The sequence below is a fragment of the Cherax quadricarinatus genome, chromosome 16 (genome assembly GCF_038502225.1).
Source record: "Cherax quadricarinatus isolate ZL_2023a chromosome 16, ASM3850222v1, whole genome shotgun sequence".
In the NCBI taxonomy this organism is placed as follows: domain Eukaryota; kingdom Metazoa; phylum Arthropoda; class Malacostraca; order Decapoda; family Parastacidae; genus Cherax; species Cherax quadricarinatus.
Window position 1 is genome coordinate 10,572,347 of NC_091307.1, and position 21,190 is coordinate 10,593,536.

General features: G+C 43.0%; 1 protein-coding gene across 3 annotated transcripts in view; it reads right to left on the minus strand.

Moving 5' to 3' along the window:
- LOC128688865 (uncharacterized) overlaps positions 1-21,190 on the minus strand; it is a 368,838-nt gene that overhangs the window by 302,241 nt on the left and 45,407 nt on the right. Inside the window, exon 1 of one of the 3 annotated variants that reach the window (XM_053776878.2) lies at positions 6,397-6,588. The exons of the other annotated variants lie outside the window; for them this stretch is intronic. Coding sequence (XP_053632853.2) covers positions 6,397-6,422 — 26 coding nt within the window. The 5' untranslated portion in view covers positions 6,423-6,588. Of the gene's footprint in view, positions 1-6,396; positions 6,589-21,190 lie in introns of those variants that run through there. 3 annotated transcript variants of the gene reach the window in all.

Consider the following 21,190-nt stretch of genomic DNA (forward strand, 5'->3'; position numbering starts at 1 on the left):
GAGAGGGAAATCCTGCTGGTGGTAGATAGAAGAAAATTAGGGAATGCGGGTAGAAGGGATAGCAGACGTTGTAGGCCTACCAGTTGAAGGAGGGTTAGTCGACGGTATAAGTCAACCAGTTACAGGAGGGATGGTGGGGCGGCAGAGGGTTGGTGGGAGGTATAGGCCTATAAGTTATAAAGTGGAGGCATAGGCCTACCAGTTATAAAAGTGGAGGTATAGGCCTACCAGTTATAAAAGTGGAGGTATAGGCCTACCAGTTATAAAAGTGGAGGTATATGCCGAGGGTGGGTGGGGTTGTGGCCCTGCCAGTGACAGTTCATCTCTTATTTTAATAAAGTACATCCGCAGTGTGCGGCTATTGTATATGAGTGTGGGAAGAGCGGCCAGCCAGGAGTCACTCTTATATACCATCACACAGACTCTCTGTCTCCACGACTATGGTGCTGTTCGCACCTACTCCTAGGTTGAGGGACTGATTACCTCATCTTCTGTACATAGTTCTACTGTCTTCAAGTTATGTCCTGGAATTTGTATTGATAAAGCCACTGGATGGCGAGACGTCTACAATGGGGATACCCGGATGTTGCACATGTGTCTTACTCTCATCTCTGTCTGGGGTTCCATCCCTGGTCCTCTTCAGGTAGCAGTATGTACCTGGGTATTATTCCATTACTGTGGGCGGTAGTATATCTTAGGTAGATGAAGATTAATACACAGCCCAGTTAACTTGACAAAGGTACAACATGGGACTGTATCAAAGTTAAGACACATGTGCAATATCTGGATATCTTTATTGTAGACGTTTCGCCATCCAGTGGCTTTATCAATACAGATTCTAGGATATAATTGGAAGACAGTAGAACTATATACAAAAGATGAGGTAATCAGTCCCTCAACCTTGAGTCGATGTGGTCAGTCCATCAATCTTGAATAGAATCTATTCAAGATTGATGGACTGACAACATCGACTCAAGGTTGAGGGACTGATTACCTCATTCTCCTCCTGTTCTTCAAGATTCTCCTTTGTATGGACTGATGAAGCCACTGTGTGGCGAAACGTTTCCTCAATAAAGATACCCAAGAGTTGCACATGTGTCTAATTTATCAACATATCCAGATGTTGCACATGTGTCTTAACTTTCATATTGTCGGTATTTTATACCTTTCTTGCACAACATGGGACTGTATGTATGTAGTCCACATGACTTAACAAAGGTATATGGCAAGATAGTATCAGCAAACATATACGGTCCAGAGCACTTCACAAAGGCTTATTGCGTACTTTTGCACTTTCTCCAGTTTCTTAACATGTTTCATCAGATGTGCCTTCTATACTGGTGCTACATCCAAGATGGGACTGACAAGTATTGTATAAAGTGCCCGGAAAGACTATTAAGATTCCTGAAGGCCAGACGAACATTGGCTACAGAGGTTATTCGGCTGGTGACTTGGACCTGCCTAGCAGGGCCAGTAGGCTTGCTGCAGTGCTCATTTTTTTATATTCTTGTGTGCCGCAGTTGGGTATCTTTATTGATGAAACGTTTCGCCTACACTGTACGCTTCTTCAAATACAAAGGGAGTAGTAGAAATGAAATAAAGGTGATGTAATCAGTCCCTCAGCCTGGAGAAGAGTTCAACTCCGTGGAGCAATGTTTTCAAGCTAGAAAAATTAGGTTCAGAAAGGATATAGCAAAGCACTAGGTTGATAACAGTTATTGATGAGTGGAATAAACTCCCGAGTACCGTCACTGAATCTAAAACATTGTGTAGTTTTAAAAATAAATTAGACTAATACATGAGTGGGTGTGTGTGTGTGTGTGTGTGTGTGTGTGTGTGTGTGTGTGTGTGTGTGTGTGTGTGTGTGTGTGTGTGTGTGTGTGTGTGTGTGTGTGAATCAGACCTGACTGGCTTGCGCTAATGGGTCTGATGCAGTGCTCCATCCTTCTTAAGTGGATGTGACTGGGACCTAACTGGCTTCGGCTAGTAGCTGAAGGCACTTATATAACATGGACCTGCCTAGCATGGGCCAGTAGGCCTGTTGCAGTGCTCCTTCTTACTCATGTTCTTTATGTGCCTGGTTTCCTTCACATAGAACAATGTACAGTTTACATCATAGCAATGTCTCTCGTGTACTAAATAATAGCACAAGGCAGAGTGAAAGTCTGCTGCAGGTCTTGAGGAGACATCTTGGATTGTCAAATTGGTACATTTCATTCCTACTTCCCGTTGGGCTATATTTACAAATGCCCCAGTAGGGCATTTGTAAACATGGAGAAAGGGATGAGGTGAAGGGGGAGACGGGGAAGAGGACGAGGAGAGAGATCGGGAGAGGTGAGGGAGGTGAGGGAGGTAAGGGACGAAGGGAGAGAGGAAGGTGAGGAGAAAAAAAGATGTAGAAGTGGGAAAGGTGGATGGAAAACATGAGGGAGGGGGGAGAGGAAAGAGATGGATGGACGACGTAGAAGAGAGGATGGAGGGAGGAGAGGGATGAATGGATATGAAGGGGGAGAAGGATGTTTGCGTGGGCTCAATACCCCCGTGGCCCGGTCCCAGACCAGACGACCTGATGGTTCACTGTCTGATCAACCAGGCTGTTACTGCTGACCGAATGCAATGCAACGTACGAACCATAGTCTGGCTAAAGGAATAACTGGGAAAGTGGGGAGATGGATCTTCAACTTCCTAACAAATCGAACACAAGAGTAGTGGTCAACGGAGGCTGCCATAGTGAAGAGCTCTGTTCCACAAGGCACAGTACTCGCCCCCATCTTATTCCTTATCCTCATATCAGACAGAGCTGGACAGATACCTAAAGTCAGTGCCGGATCAGCCGGGCTGTGGCTCGTACGTTGGACTGCGTGCGGCCAGCAGTAACAGCCTAGTTGATCAGGCCCTGATCCATCGGGAGGCCTGATCATGGACCGGGCCGCGGAGGCGTTGATCCCCGGAATAACCTCCAGGTAACCTCCAGGTATGGTCAAGAACTAACCTGAGGAACGTGTCCATTTCCCTCTTGAAGACAGCCAGAGGTTTGCTAGTAATTACCTATATGCAAGGAGGGAGGGAGTTGAAGATTCGGGAACCTCTGACACATAAGAACATAAGCAAGAAGGAACACTACAGCAGTCCCACTGGCCCATGCGAGGCAGGTCCAAGTCTCCTACCGGCTTAAGCCAATGCCCCAACCTAGTCAGGTCACGTCACATTCACCCAAGGAAGGAGCACAGCATCTGACCTAGTAGCACAAGCAAGTCAGGTCCAGCTCATACCCACCCGCACCCACTCGTGTATTTATCTAACCGACTTTTAAAACTACACAACGTTTCAGCCTCCATAACTGTACTGGGGAGTTTGTTCCACTCATCGACAACTCTATTACCAAACCAGTGCTTTCCTATATCCTTCCTGAATCTGAATTTTTCCAGCTTAAATCCACTGCTGCGAGTCCTGTCCAGGCTAGATATTTTTAGCACGCTATTTACAATCCCTTTATTAATTCCTGTCTTCAATTTATACACCTCAATCTGGAAGATTCAGGGCGTCTTTGATGGACGCCACATCCATAGAGATTCTGGTGCCATCAGCAATGGATGGTACGGTGCTATTATTCATATCCTTGTCAATGTCAGATATAAGAATGAGAAACAGAAGCGGGGCGAGTACTGTACCTTAGAACATAAGAACATAAGAACGAAGGAACACTGCAGAAGGCCTACTGGCCCATGCGAGGCAGGTCCAAGTCTCCTACCGGCTTAAGCCAATGCACCCAACCTAGTCAGGTCAGGTCACATTGACTTAAGGGAGGAACACGGCAACCGACCTGGTAGCACAAGCTATCAGGTCCAACTCACACCCACCCACATCCACTCATGTATTTATCCAACCTATTTTTAAAGCTACACAACGTTCTGGCCTCTATAACTGTACTCGGGAGTTTGTTCCACTCATCCACAACTCTATTACCAAACCAGTACTTTCCTATATCCTTCCTGAATCTGATTTTTTCCAACTTAAAACCATTGCTGCGAGTCCTGTCTAGGCTAGATATTTTCAGCACACTATTTACATCCCCTTTATTTATTCCTGTCTTCCATTTACACCTCAATCATATCCTCCCTAATTCTACGTCTTTCTAGAGAGTGCAGATTCAGGGCCCTTAGTCTATCCTCATAGGGAAGGTTTCTGATACATGGGATCAACTTTGTCATCCTCCTTTGTACATTTTCCAGAGAATTTATATCCATTCTGTAATATGGTGACCAAAACTGTGCAGCATAATCTAAATGAGGCCTAACCAAGGATGTATAGAGTTGAAGAACAACCTGAGGACTCCTCTTATTTATGCTTCTTGATATGAAGCCAATGAAGCCTTGAGGAACAGAGCTTTTCACTGTGGCAGCCTCTGACTTCACTCTGTTAACTGTTACTCTCTGTATTCTATTTGTTAAGAAGTTAAATATCCATCTGCTCACTTTACCCGCTATTCCTTTCGCTTGTTATTTATGTGCAATCACACCATAGTCGCACTTGTCGAAAGACTTGCGAAATCAGTGTACACAACATTAGCATTTAGCTCGTGTTCCAGTCCATCAAAACCATATCGTCTAGCGACTGTGAATGGCAGAACTGACCTGTTCTAAACCCATCTTGCCCTGGAGTATGTAATTGTGATTCTATGTGACTGACAATCTTACTTCCTTGGACGAGTTCAAAAATTTTGATACTGCTGAACCTAGCGCTCTTGGTCTATACTTCTTCACAGTTGCTTTACTGCCACCTTCGTCAGGTGCGATAATATCAGTGACTGTGGGATGACAAGTTGATGATTAAGACACGTGCAATAATTTGGGATCTTTATTATTGAAACATTTCGCCTACACAGTACCTGGAGGTTACCTGGAGGTTTCTTCAGCTCCATGGAGCTGAACTCTTCTCCAGACTGAGGGACTGACTACCTCAAATACTTTTTCTCCAAGGTTGTCAACATGACAGAAGTGTCCAGGATCCTTTTCTATAAAATGCTAAAGATCCCACATAGTGGTTTCTTACCATTTTTGAAGATCATGGAATTAGACGAGTCTGAGCCTGGAGCAGAGTGTAGATGGAAGACTTATAAAATGGGTGGAGGAAGACGGAAGAGAGAGAGGAAAAGAAAAAAAAGAGCACTGCAGCAGGCCTACTGGCTGGTCTACCGACCCATGCTAGGCAGGTCTGACTCTCACCCACTCGTGTACCTGTCTATGTACCTTGAAGGAGAAAAGATGAATAGGGGAAAGGGGAAGGGATGTATGGAGGGGAGAAGACACGCATCGGGGAGGGGAGAAGAGATGCACCGGGGAGGGGGGAAGAGATGCACCGGGGAGGGGGGAAGAGATGCACCGGGGAGGGGGAATGCACCGGGGAACACCGGGAAGGGGGGAAGAGATGCACCGGGGAGGGGGGAAGAGATGCACACCGGGGAGGGGGAAGAAACGCACCGGAGAGGGGGAAGAAACGCACCGGAGAGGGGGAAGAAACGCACCGGGGAGGGGGAAGAGATGCACGGAGGTTGGGGTAGAGATGTAATGAGGGCGAAACTAGATGTGTAGAGAGGGTGAGACGACGGAGGAGAGGAAGGAGAATAATTGGATGACGGAGGGGAGTAGGGTGAAGAGATGGATGGAGGGGAAGAGAGGGAGATGAAGGGGAGAAACCGGATATGGAGGGGGAAGAAAGGTGGAGGAAGGAAAAGAGAGGAGGAAGGGAAAGAGAGGTGGAGGAGGGGAAAGAGAGGTGGATGACAGGGGAGAGAAGTGGATGACAGGGGAGAGAAGTGGATGAGGGAGAAGAGAGGAGGGGGAAGAGAGGGAAGCGTATGAGGGATGAAAAAGGAGGGGAGAGAGAAAGGGTGAGGAAGTGGGGAGAGCCAAGTACAAGGTAGCAGCAAGCCAGGTACAAGGTAGCAGTGAGCCAGGTACTGGGTACTCCTGAGTCAGCAGGTACTGGGCAGTACTGAGCCCAGGTACTGAGACTGGAGCCAGAACTGCCTCGTCACTGCTCAACAATCTTAAGACTCACTCTTACAAGAAAGGTAAAGATGGTTGTCTCACGTACAAATTTGGAGGCCTCCAAGGTCTTCTAAACTCAGGTAAAATAGTGACTTAAGTGTTAAAATTCGTAGTGTTGTGTTATGAGGCCATGAAGGAAGTAGTGTCTCTAGCACTGGTGTTCCCCAGGGATCTTAACCCACATTATTCCAAGTATTTCACACAAACATCGTCTTAACTTTTATCAGTGAGTTTGGTAAAATAAATTCCTTTTAAATATAAGCTAAATTACAGATATCCAAGAAAATATTTACTTTAATTTAGACCGAATGTAAAGTCATGTATAGTAAACTTTCTCCTGGCTTACCTTAATCCTTGTGCGTCAATGCTCATGATGGCTGCTTTTCTTATCTCTTCGTCTTCCTCACAAAGTAAACATACGGCCACTGGTAAAATATTCTCATTTATTAACTAAATATCCAGAAATTGCCTCACATATCCCGGCGGCGAGAGCACACACATAACCCAGCTCACATGGTCAGCACAACACTGGGGCTCCACACACTCATACACACACACACCCTCACTGCCACACACTCCTACATACAATCACTACTCTATCAAACGAAAATAAACTAGCCATTATCCAGATTAGTTACATGTGTTATAATTATTAATCTATGAATAAAATACTAGATAGGAATTCATAAATATAAGTAAGTGATTTAGGGCCAGTAAACTTAAATGTTATGAATGCAGTTATAAATACTGGCGACATGGCGAGTCCTGAAGATCATTGCCACATTATCCATGGAGACCTTTAATATTCGTATGTCTTGAACGCATTGTTATACTATTACAAGTTAACAGCACAGAAGTATGTTCCCTTTGTCCCTTTAATGTTGCCATTAAACGAACGTCGTCTAATATGTGAGTAACGGTTGTACCCTTGTAGGAATACAAGAAAATGTTCAATAGTCATTACCATAGTGTTGCATCTCCTACACTGACCACTTCTACGCTACAATTGATGCACAATACGTCATTGATGCCCTTCGGCAACATATCGAGACGAGTATTAAATTACAGCCTTATAAAGGTAAATGGTTGGTGCAAAGGCGAACAGAGAAGTTAAATGGAAGACGACACTCTCACTCCTTCCTCTCAAGGCTTTAAACCTTCCCAGTCTGTCCCTTTTTTATGGATTAAATAATGCGAGTCACGGGCGTATTAGTGAATATACGCACTGATTTTTTTATCTAGTTACGCCGGAGAATAATGAAGGAGTGAAAGTGTATTCGCTACTATGAACAAATCAGGTTATCATACCACCAAGAGAGACTGTTTGCTATTATTTGAGTCAGTAAGTTAAACACAGGTAGTGAGGTGCCCCAGGCATGACGTGCGAACCCACCTTGTTTGTGTGGCAGGTACTGGGTCCGTCTGCCTCACCAACCCTCACTCACTTGTACAACCATCCGCTCTCAAATGAAAGGACCCGGGTTTGATTCCAGCGATGAGACATACTTACAAGCAAGTTTCCTTACGCCTGCTGCTCCTATACGCACAGAAGTAAATAGGTATACAATACAAATATATGAAAGAGAGACATGTGCAGCGTCTGACATGTTTCATCCATGAAGTTCCACACACAGAAACGTTGTCCCAACAATAGTTTCACTTGCGTCTTTTGTCTTTGTCTCCATAGGTGCTGCGGTCTAGTCTCAGACTAGCCCTCTGAGGTGACTGCCTGGTCATTCAAGCAATTTGGGCACGCCCTTTGCGGCAAGCTCCACACCTCACTTGACCGAGAAAAATCATCTCATGAAGTTCTAAGAAGTTAAACTGTCATCAAGTAATCACATCTAAATCACAGACTATGTTTGTAATTTCCTCTCATTGTCCCCCCCCCCAACCACCACCACTGTCACCAACACCATCACTACCATCATCACTACCACCAACACCATCATCAGTCCACCATCACTAACACACACTTCGTGAGGCAATCTCTGATTCATCAACGACCTTGGCCATCCTCCTGACAATCATTCTGCAGGTGAAACTGTCCACCTCTTCATAGCTAAGGATGCTTTCACTGTCGACTGTTTCAGTGTCGATGAGGCAGACAAGATCACTACTCCGGCAATGAACTTCCTTATGGACTGTAACATTGTACATTCTTTCTCCAGCTCCGAGGCCAAAAATCAGTTTTAAGGGGTTAGATAGCGACATCACCAGCCAATCAACAGCCGAATTGAAAATAAAATTAATTGAAGACCAAAACGACTGGCCTACTCTTGATAGTTACCCAAATTCCAGCAGCTTCCTCAATGCTCAAGATCAGCTCTCATTGAGATTTCCATGGCCTATATCAAGCACTTATTGGCGGTCTCCGTATCTTCTATTACTACATCAGCCTCAACAACATAGAACCAGAGTGCTACACCTACAATACCCAGTGCTAGAACCGCTACTCTTATACACACATTGTTAGGGGTCTGTCCAACTGAGGGAGAAAAAATATTGTTCTAACTGTGGCAACGAAGGAGACATATTGGCTGCACCTCAGCTACTATCACAGTGCTCTTGCAGCCAGATGTCTACTCAGAAAAGAAATCATAAATAAAAACTTGAGGAACAAAAGAAACTTTGCTCCAGAAAGACACCTACCTATACTGCCATCACTCTACTTCAGAATGATACTCAAAAGATTCTCCGAGTAACTCAAGAACCGGCCTCTGCAATCAATACTATGCCAACAGTCCAAGACGACGTTGCCATCAAGATTATATACTGTATGATCTATGCTCACATGAAAAGCGCTGCTTTCCCTGGGACTTTCAACTCTACCATCAACGAAATCTTTTGCCTCAAGGGATTGCCTAGCTTCACTTCGTTTTCTGATCCTGCAATGTCCAATACAAGTAGCATTAACGTTCGAACAGATCCTCAAAGCATTGCCGCCCAAGCCACTCCAGACCTACCACCTGCAGCCTCCCAAGAAACCCAATCCACTTCACCTGCTGTGCTTGCTGTCGCTTCCATAACCACAACACTGCCTGAAGATGAAGATATGAACCTCTATAGTAGAAACTGAAGTCGAAGACCACATCCCCAGTTTCGCCTGGAAAAGCCTACGTTTCTTCACAACACCCTCGAACAATACTAAATGTTCACCAAGGAACTCCACTCTCGACTCTGCAATAGAACTGTCAAGTACATCTCCGTTGCCACATAAAACTTCACACTACGACAAGTCCGAGATTTTATGAAATAATTCATCGAAGACTTCGACAACTATCAACACAAGTGTTTAAAATTTTTAAGAATGGGTCGTTCCAAATAAGACAGTAAACTGAATTCCTGAATTTCTGTACCTACCAGTTGTACCCAACCAATATGCTTCTACCTTTCGCCATCGAACGCTCCACTGCAGGGCTTAACCCTGGCTTTATTTCTACGACTGAAGGCACTTCTCTCTTTTTCACCCAAAAGCTGATTACAGTGCTTACCTGGATACCTGCACGTGTCTAATTTATACAAAAGGTATATGGTAGTTATTTCATAAAAAAATGTGAACTATATTGTGTCTTCCCTGATCTCTATTTTGAACTGTTAGAATAAGACCTACAAATGTTAATCACAGAATCAGTGTAGAGATGGACATACACCATCCCCAGGGGAGCGGTATACCTCAGGGTGATAGCTGAAGCTCCTTTTTTTTTTATCTTCCCCAGAATATCAACACAAATCATCCCTGTTCCATTTAAACCTACTGAACTAACATCTCGCCGCTATTACATTTCCATGAAGTAACAGTACTTTTGTCTTATTAGGGGTAAAATACATTAATTAATAATAGTGTAATTTATAAACAGCGACGGTTAATAACACGAAGGAAAGATTTTACAAAAAACAGAGTTTTCTATTTTTTTTTACACAGTTGAGTTGTCCCCTGGGGCAAGGCAGCATCTGCAAACAATGATAAAAACTATAGGTAAATAGAGTGGGAAGGCTGGATGTGTTAGTTGGCAACAAGGGTGGCCTCAAGGCAGTCGTCGGCCACAGGTACTCCACTGTGAGTCACGTAGCCAGAACCAAGTCTGCCCAATGTTTCTCTGAATTTTGTAACCACTTTTAAACTTTTCGCTCTCTTGAAATGAAATGTTTTATCATGAGTAAGCTCTCTAAAGGTGACCCAGTTTTAATATCTGGTCTAAATAACTATAAATATTAAGGTTGAGTTACGTAAGGTATCCATGATATGCTAATATAATGTGTTAGAGCAGAGTGGAAGGAGACGAACACACTGGTGGAGCTTGTAGCTAGCTTCACCCTACATGGTTAAGGTTCAAAGCTGCGGCCATAGTGGTGGTGGGACGCCCAGGCCACCACACTACACATACACGCTCACCGCCCACACACGCCCGCTCACCGCCCACACACGCCCGATCACCCCTCCCCCCCAGGGAGGTTCCTTGATGCTGTTCCCCTGATATAAACTTATTGCTTTTCATTTCCTCAGGTGCTGTATGACCCCTACAGGTTTAGCGGTTTCCTTTAATATGATAATCCACCCATACTACCCACAGTCTTCAAATACTCTCATACCAGTCACACGTACCCACCCCACGCACACCATGTGACCACGCCCACTCCACAACACGTCCACTCCACAACACACCCGCCCCACACCATTCATCATATGACCACGCCCATTCCACAACACCCCCGCCCCACGCCACCCATCATATGACCACGCCCACTCCACAACACACTCGCCCCACGCTGCTCGTCATATTAGTCTACCACACTCTACAACACACCTGCAACACTCACACACCAATCATGTTAGTACACCACACACACTACAACACACACCCATCATGTTAGTCCACCACACACTACAACACACACCCATCATGTTAGTCCACCACACACTACAACACACCTGCAACACACACACCAATCATGTTAGTCCACCACACACTACAACACACACCCATCATGTTAGTCCACCTCACACTACAACACACCCCCATCATGTTAGTCCACCACACACTACAACACACACCAATCATGTTAGTCCACCACACACTACAACACACACCAATCATGTTAGTACACCACACACACTACAACACACACCAATCATGTTAGTCCACCACACACTACAACACACACCAATCATGTTAGTCCACCACACACTACAACACACCCATCATGTTAGTCCACCACACACTACAACACACCCATCATGTTAGTCCACCACACACTACAACACACCCATCATGTTAGTCCACCACACACTACAACACACACCAATCATGTTAGTCCACCACACACTACAACACACCTGCAACACAAACCCATCATGTTAGTCCACCACACACTACAACACACCTGCAACACACCCATCATGTTAGTCCACCACACACTACAACACACCTGCAACACACACCAATCATGTTAGTCCACCACACACTACAACACACCTGCAACACACACCCATCATATTAGTCCACCACACACTACAACACACCTGCAACACACACCCATCATATTAGTCCACCACACACTACAACACACCTGCAACACACAACCATCATGTTAGTCCACCACACACTACAACACACACCCATCATATTAGTCCACCACACACTACAACACACCTGCAACACACAACCATCATGTTAGTCCACCACACACTACAACACACACCCATCATGTTAGTCCACCACACACTACAACACACACCAATCATGTTAGTCCACCACACACTACAACACACACCAGTCATGTTAGTCCACCACACACTACAACACACACCAATCATGTTAGTCCACCACACACTAAAACACACCTGCAACAAACACCCATCATGTTAGTCCACCACACACTACAACACACCTGCAACACACACCAATCATGTTAGTCCACCACACACTACAACACACCTGCAACACACCCATCATGTTAGTCCACCACACACTACAGCACACCTGCAACACACACCCATAATGTTAGTCCACCACACACTACAACACACCTGCAACACACACCAATCATGTTAGTCCACCACACACTACAACACACCTGCAACACACACCAATCATGTTAGTCCACCACACACTACAACACACACCAATCATGTTAGTCCACCACACACTACAACACACACCAATCATGTTAGTCCACCACACACTACAACACACCTGCAACACACACCAATCATGTTAGTCCACCACAAACTACAACACACCTGCAACACACCTATCATGTTAGTCCACCACACACTACAACACACCTGCAACACACACCCATCATGTTAGTCCATCACACACTACAACACACCTGCAACACACCCATCATGTTAGTCCACCACACACTACAACACACCTGCAACGCACCCATCATGTTAGTCCACCACACACTACAACACACCCGCAACACACACCCATCATGTTAGTCCACCACACACTACAACACACCTGCAACACACACCAATCATGTTAGTCCACCACACACTACAACACACCTGCAGCACACACCCATCATGTTAGTCCACCACACACTACAACACACATAAGAACATAAGAACGAAGGAACACTGCAGCAGGCCTACTGGCCCATGCGAGGCAGGTCCAAGTCTCCCACCGGCTTAAGCCAATGCACCCAACCGAGTCAGGTCAGGTCACATTGACTTAAGGGAGGAGCACGGCAACCGACCTGGTAGCACAAGCTATCAGGTCCAACTCACACCCACCTACATCCACTCATGTATTTATCCAACCTATTTTTAAAGCTACACAACGTTCTGGCCTCTATAACTGTACTTGGGAGTTTGTTCCACTCATCCACAACTCTATTACCAAACCAGTACTTTCCTATATCCTTCCTGAATCTGAATTTTTCCAACTTAAAACCATTGCTGCGAGTCCTGTCTAGGCTAGATATTTTCAGCACACTATTTACATCCCCTTTATTTATTCCTGTCTTCCATTTATACACCTCAATCATATCCCCCCTAATTCTACGTCTTTCTAGAGAGTGCAGAAAATAAAGATTCAGGGCCCTTAGTCTATCCTCATAGGGAAGGTTTCTGATACATGGGATCAACTTTGTCATCCTCCTTTGTACATTTTCCAGAGAATTTATATCCATTCTGTAATACGGTGACCAAAACTGTGCAGCATAATCTAAATGAGGCCTAACCAAGGATGTATAGAGTTGAAGAACAACCTGAGGACTCCTATTATTTATGCTTCTTGATATGAAGCCAAGGATTCTATTAGCTTTATTGCGAACACTTATGCACTGTTGTCTTGGTTTCAGATTACTGCTAACCAGAACTCCTAAATCTTTTTCGCAATCCGTAATATTAAGATCTACATTATTTAGTTTATATGTGGCATGGTTATTGTCCTGTCCAACATTTAGAACTTTGCATTTGTCTATATTAAACTGCATCTGCCACTTCTCCGACCACTGCATCAGTCTATTCAAATCTTCCTGGAGTGCTCGAATGTCCTCGTCAGAATGAATTCGACGGCCTATTTTGGTGTCATCGGCAAACTTGCCGATGTCGCTCTTTATGCCCTCATCTATGTCGTTTATGTAGATTGTGAACAGCAGGGGGCCCAACACTGACCCCTGTGGAACACCGCTCGTGACGCTTCCCCACTCTGATTTCTCCCCATTTATGCAAACTCTCTGCTGCCTATTTGTCAACCATGCCTCTATCCAGGAAAAAATTTCTCCTCCTATTCCATGTGCCTTAATTTTCCTCAATAGTCTCTGATGTGGGACCCTGTCAAAAGCCTTACTGAAGTCCATATACACAATATCATATTCATTACCATGATCTACCTCCTCAAATACCTTAGTGAAAAAAGTTAATAAATTCGTAAGGCAGGAACGCCCCTTTGTAAAACCATGCTGAGATTCGTTGATTAATTTATGCTTTTCAAGGTGGCTACGAACTGCCTCGGCAATTATTGATTCCATAAATTTTCCCACTATGGAGGTTAGGCTTATTGGTCTATAGTTCGAAGCTAAGGACCTGTCACCTGTTTTGAAAATAGGTATCACATTTGCCATTTTCCACTTATCTGGCACCATGCCAGTTTGTAGTGATATGTTGAAAAGATTAGCCAAAGGTGTGCTAAGCTCCTCTTTACATTCCTTTAGAACCCTTGCATACAGTTCATCAGGGCCTGGGGACTTGTTAGGTTTTAATTTATCTATTTGCCTAAGGACCATGTCACTTGTGACCCTAATCGTGCACAGTTTATTATCGTCCTGTTCTACATAATTTATCATTACTGGAATATCGCTGGTATCCTCATGTGTAAAAACTGAGAGGAAGTATGTGTTAAAAATTCTACACATTTCCTTATCACTGTCAGTGAGCTGACCCGAGGAACTTTTGAGTGGGCCTATCTTGTCCCTGATCTTACTTCTGTATACCTGAAAGAATCCTTTTGGGTTAGTCTTCGATTCTCTTGCAACTTTAACCTCATAATCTCTTTTTGCTTTTCTAATTCCCTTTTTTATTTCTCTCTTTAACTGAATATATCGATTTCTTAATTGCCCCTCTCCTCTTTTGATTTGCCTATATATGCCTCTCTTTTGACCAATCAGATATTTTAATCTATTGTTCATCCATTTAGGATCATTTTTGTTTGATCTGATTTCCCTATTTGGAACATAATTTGACTGAGCAGCTAGAACTATGCCCTGGAAAGCATCATATCGGCAACCATCACCACCTACCTGACCCTTAGTCAGGTCATTCCAGTTCAGCCCACCTAAGTAATTTTTCAGTCCTATGAAATCAGCCAAGCGAAAGTCAGGGACGGAGACTTGATTGCCATTATTAGGGGAATTCCATGATATATTAAAACTGAGTGATTTGTGATCACTTTCCCCAAGCTCATCATTAACCTCAAGATTATTAATTAGTGTTTCCCTACTGGCAAGAACCAAGTCAAGGAGGTTATTTCCTCTAGTTGGCTCTGTCACAAACTGTTTTAAAAAACAATCCTGGATCGTATCAAGAAAGTCACCTGACTCTAAATTTCCTGTCAAATTGCTCCAGTCAATCTGTCTATAGTTGAAATCTCCCATTAGCACAACATTTTCGTATGTAGATGCCTTACGAATTTCGTCCCATAGAAGTTTACTGCACTCCCTTTCAAGATTTGGGGCCCTGTAAATCACACCCAAAATTAGTTTTTCTCGGCCCTCGAGAAGCTGTAACCAAACAGATTCAGTGGCTGACGCTTCTACTTTTATATCTTGTCTAACACAATAATTTAAATTGTCTCTGACATACATCGCTACTCCACCACCTTTCCTTTTACCCTGTCAGTGTGGAATAATTTATAGCCTTGTATGTGACATTCAGAGGGCATCTCTCTATCTTTCAGATTGAGCCAGGTCTCTGTTATAGCAATAATATCTGTTTCCTGCACTTGCAATTAATCTTAGCTCATCTATCTTATTTCTTACACTCCTGCTATTAGTATAGTAAACCTTAAGGGAGCTAGTCCCTTGCTGTCCTCTGCTGTCCCCCTTTGTTTGCTGACCTGATCTATTGTCTTTATTTATAACTTCATGCTGAATGCCTTTTATACATTTACTGATTCCAACCCTAGTGTTGCAACCTGCTTGTTTCCCACACACACCCATACCTCTATCTTCTATCAGTTTAAAATCATAGGCATTTCACCAATGGCCTTCTCAATTGAGTTTGCAAGTGCTACCACCCCAGCCCCAGAGAGATGTACCCCATCCCTTGCATACATATCATGTTTGCCATAAAAGTTGTTCCAGTTGTCAATGAATGGGATTGCAAGTTCCTTGCAGTATCTGTCTAGCCAGCAATTTACACCAATTGCCCTAGACAACCATTCATTTCCTACTCCCCTTCTAGGCAAGATGCTACATATGATTGGGATCCCTCCCTTAGACTTAATGAAATCTATAGCTGACCTGTACTTATCTAGCAGCTCTTCTCTCCTACCCTTCCCAATATCATTTCCACCAGCACTGAGACAGATAATGGGCTTGTTCCCATTACCTGACATGATATTATCCAGCCTGTTGACAATGTCCCCAACACCAGCTCCAGGGAAGCACACTATCTCTCATCTTCTTATTCCTATTACAAAAAGCACGGTCAATATATCTTACCTGAGAGTCACCAACCACAAGAATGCGCTTACCTTCATTAGCAGGGGCAGTAGTACCCTTACCTTCACTGGCCACTGAAGTACATTCATCCTGGAGAACAGAGAAGCGATTTCCTACCTTCAGATCTTCACTCTTAACTTTCCTTATTCTGATGCGCCTCCCATTACTGTGAACAACTCGCCACTTGTAGCAGGTGCTGGGCTGCACCTCACTGCTGGTAGCCGTTGCTACCTCCCCAACTACAGCCTCCTTACAGCGAGAGAGAGACTGCACCTCACTGCTAGAAGTCTCATTCCCCACAACTCCAGCCACCTCACACTCTCTCCCAGACCCATTGAGGTGGACCTTCAGCCTCCTAATCTCCTCCTGGAGAAGCAAGACCTCCTCCTTCAACTCTCCAACCTCAGTTTTTAAAACACTGCAGAAGCAAGCCATGCTTTGTAACCGTCCACGCTAATCCCCAAAGCAGCTCAGGGTCTGTGACCTCACGTGACGACTGAAGCTTCTATTAAATATGCACGTACAGTAATTTAGTAAGATTTATTAAGTTAACATTACGTAGCTTTAACCTACGATAACCCAATAATTTAACCTAGAATAAATCAATAATTTAACCTAGGATAATCCAATAATTTAACCTAGAATAAATCAATTTAACCCAGGATAACCCAATAATTTAACCTAGAATAAATCAATAATTTAACCTAGGATAATCCAATAATTTAACCTAGAATAAATCAATAATTTAACCTAGGATAATCCAATAATTTAACCTAGGATAACCCAATAATTTAACCTAGGATAACCCAATAATTTAACCTAGGATAACCCAATAATTTAACCTAGGATAACCCAATAATTTAACCTAGGATAACCCAATAATTTAACCGAGGATAACCCAATAATTTAACCTAGGATAACCCAATAATTTAACCTAGGATAACCCAATAATTTAACGTAGGATAACCCAACAATTTAACCTAGGATAACCCAACAATTTAACCTAGGATAACCCAATAATTTAACCTATGATAACCCAATAATTTAGCCTAGGATAACCCAGTAATTTAACCTAGAATAAATCAATAATTTAACCTATGATAACCCAATAATTTAACCTAGGATAACCCAATAATTTAACCTAGGATAACCAAGTAATTTAACCTATGATAACCCAATAATTTAACCTAAATCAATAATTTAACCTAGGATAACCCAATAATTTAACCTAGTATAACCCAATAATTTAACCTAGGATAACCCAATAATTTAACCCAGGATAACCCAATAATTTAACCGAGGATAACCCAATAATTTAAGCTAGGATTACCCAGTAATTTAACCTAGGATAACCCAGTTATTTAACCTAAAATAACCCAGTAATTTAACCTAGGATAACCCAATAATTTAACCTAGGATAACCCAATAATTTAACCCAGGATAACCCAATAATTTAACCCAGGATAACCCAATAATTTAACCTAGGATAACCCAATAATTTTACCTAGGATAACCCAATAATTTAACCAACGATAACCCAATAATTTAAGCTAGGATAACCCAATAATTTAGGCTATGATAACCAAATAATTTAAGCTAGGATAACCCAATAATTTAAGCTAGAATAACCCAATAATTTAACCTAGGATAACCCGGTAATTTAACCTAGGATAACCCGGTAATTTAACCTAGGATAACCCGGTAATTTAACCTAGGATAGCCCAGTAATTTAACCTAGGATAACCCAGTAATTTAACCTAGGATAATTCAACAATTTAACCTAGGATAACCCAATAATTTAACCTAGGATAACCCAACAATTTAACCTAGAATAAACCAATAATTTAACCTAAGATAACACAATAATTTAACCCAGGATAACCCAATAATTTAAGCTAGGATAACCCAGTAATTTAAGCTAGGATAACCCAATAATTTAACCCAGGATAACTCAATAATTTAGCCAGGATAACCCAATAATTTAAGGTAGGATAACCCAATAATTTAACCAAGGATAACCCAATAATTTAACCCAGGATAACCCAATAATTTAACCCGGGATAACCCAATAATTTAACCCAGGATAACCCAATAATTTAACCCAGGATAACCCAATAATTTAACCCAGGATAACCCAATAATTTAACCCAGGATAACCCAATAATTTAACATAGGATAAGCCAATAATTTAACCTAGGATAAACCAATATTATTATTATTATAATCAAGGGGGAAGCGCTAAACCCGGAGGATTATACAGCGCCTGGGGGGGGGGATGTGGAAGGCATTCAGGCTTAATTCGGGGAACTGGAGCTCAGATCCAATTCCCTAAATCAAGAGCCCCTCACCAACATCAAGGAACCTTCCTTGAGGGGATAAACCAATAACCTAGAATAAACCAATAATTTAACCTAGGATAAGCCAATAATTTAACATAGGATAAGCCAATAATGTGACCTATAATAACCGAATAATTTAACCTAGAATAAACCACTAATTTAACGTAAGAGATGTCAATAACGTCAAAGAGTGACTTACTTGTGATCAGAAGACTCTCTCTCTCTCCAGGTACTGGACAGGATCCAACAATGTTCACTGAGGCAGCATAAACACAAGGAAAATTTCAGCAGTTTCATAAGACACAGGTAGTTATTAAAGACTGATGCCGTTCACAAGTGTTGTATTTTAATTACAGTGAAGTGCTAAACCAGCAGGGGTCATACAGCTCTTGAGCACTGTCAGGCATTCGGATTTGATTCACCCAAGGTGAGGATAAGCCCAGTTTCTCGCATCAAGAACCCCTCACCAGCATCAAGAACCCCTCACCAGCATCAATATTTCACCAGCATTAAGAGCCCCCTCACCAGCATCAAGAACCCCTCACCAGCATCAAGAATATTTCACCAGCATTAAGAGCCCCCTCACCAGCATCAAGAACCCCTCGACAGCATCAAGAACCACTCACCAGCATCAAGAACCCCTCGCCAGCATCAAGAACCCCTCACCAGCATCAAATGCCCCTCACCAGCATCAAGTGCCCCTCACCAGCATCAAGTGCCCCTCACCAGCATCAAGAACCCCTCACCAGCATCAAATGTCCCTCGCCAGCATCAAGAACCCCTCACCAGCATCAAATGCCCCTCACCAGCATCAAGAACCCCTCACCAGCATCAAATGCCCCTCACCAGCATCAAGTGCCCCTCATCAGCATCAAGAAGCCCTCACCAGCATCAAGTGCCCCTCACCAGCATCAAGAACCCCTCACCAGCATCAAGTGCCCCTCATCAGCATCAAGAAGCCCTCACCAGCATCAAGTGCCCCTCACCAGCATCAAGAACCCCTTACCAGCATCAAGTGCCTCTCACCAGCATCAAGAACCCCTTGTCAGCATCAAGCACCCCTCTCCAGCATCAAGTGTCCCTCACCAGCATCAAGAGCCCTTCACCAGCATCAAGTGCCCCTCATCAGCATCAAGAGCCCTTCACCAACATCAAGAGCCCTTCACCAGCATCAAGACAAAATAATGCAATAACGTAACACTTGCATTTTACTCTCCGTCGTTATGGAATAAGAAGGGTTAATAATTATCACTTTGTCGGGCAGGTCCGAAATAAACACGTGCACCTTTACGCGTGCCATCCTACACGCGCTGTGCATCTGGATTCCCGTTCTTTAATTCTAACCAATCACAAGCCTTCCCTGAGTCACTTCAGCTAAGTGATGATGGCGTTTGCTGCCTTCCCATTGGTTGAGAGATCAAAACAAACACTCGTGGCTTGGCGTCGCCCAGAGTGGGTTTTTTCCATCCAGTGCCACTAATACGTATACTCTTGGATTTTACCTTCTACAATGTCGGTAAGTACTGATTGTTGTGTTTAGTGCGTACATGAATAGTTTAGGCATATTTTGATATATAAATAAAGTCAGTGTGAAGCATAATGTGAGTGTAGTATGCAGTTGAAAAAAGTGCAACAAAGGAAGTACGAAAATTTTCGTACCTGCCCGAGAAGTGACATAGTATAATTTCAGTAAAATAAATATTTATAAAAAAAATTCTATTGCATATATGAATTCTGTAGTGGTCTGGATCTATACAGAAGGTTTTTATTGTCCTTCCAGATCAATGAGAAATTGTTTCATGGGGAGCCCTCCAGCACCAGGTCGAAATATGTCTGTATTTTGGATGACAGTGACTCAGAACCAGAGGTAGATGAATTGCTGGATAGTGGTGATGAATACTTGCCACTGGATGCAGAGGTGTCAAGTGATGATGAAGAGGAAGAAAGGCCAGCCAAAAAACAGAAATTAGTGAAGAAAAAGAAAGGTATTATGATTGCAAGTATTGCAGGCACTCGAAGAAATTGGTCACATCCTCATTCCAGTGTTCTGTATGCAAAGTAAATCTGTGCATAAAGAGTAATAGAAATTGCTTCAGCAACTACCATACCATCAATTAGCAATATAGAATAATTGGTCTTCCTCATGAATCTCAGGAATATGGGACTTGAAAGTTTTATCCCTTTGCAATATGTCCATGTTGCTATTTGTTTCATTTTTATATTTTTCTAATACATACAAACTGTTTTGATAAAAGTTTCATTTATGTTTTTGATATTGTCTGTTTGTATAATAAATCTAAAAAATAGTTATTGGGTGTTTTATTAACAATTGCAAGTTTGCAACATTCAGAATCTTACTCCCTTTGTCGGGCAAGTGGGAAAATTTTCGGACTTCGGAGATTAGCAATTGCTCGAAAACTAACCATCAGAAATCCATTTATATAGGCTCATTGGCCTCGTATTGAGTTACTCTATCCACCATAGGGAGCTCAGTTCGAATTTCTAATTTTATGGCCACTTGCCCGATAAAGGGTTTAAACGCTTGAAGCTCCACCACTGAGGATCTTGGAAGTTATCCCAGCCATTCGGTAATGTTAGAAATAGGTTCACCAATTTTAGTCC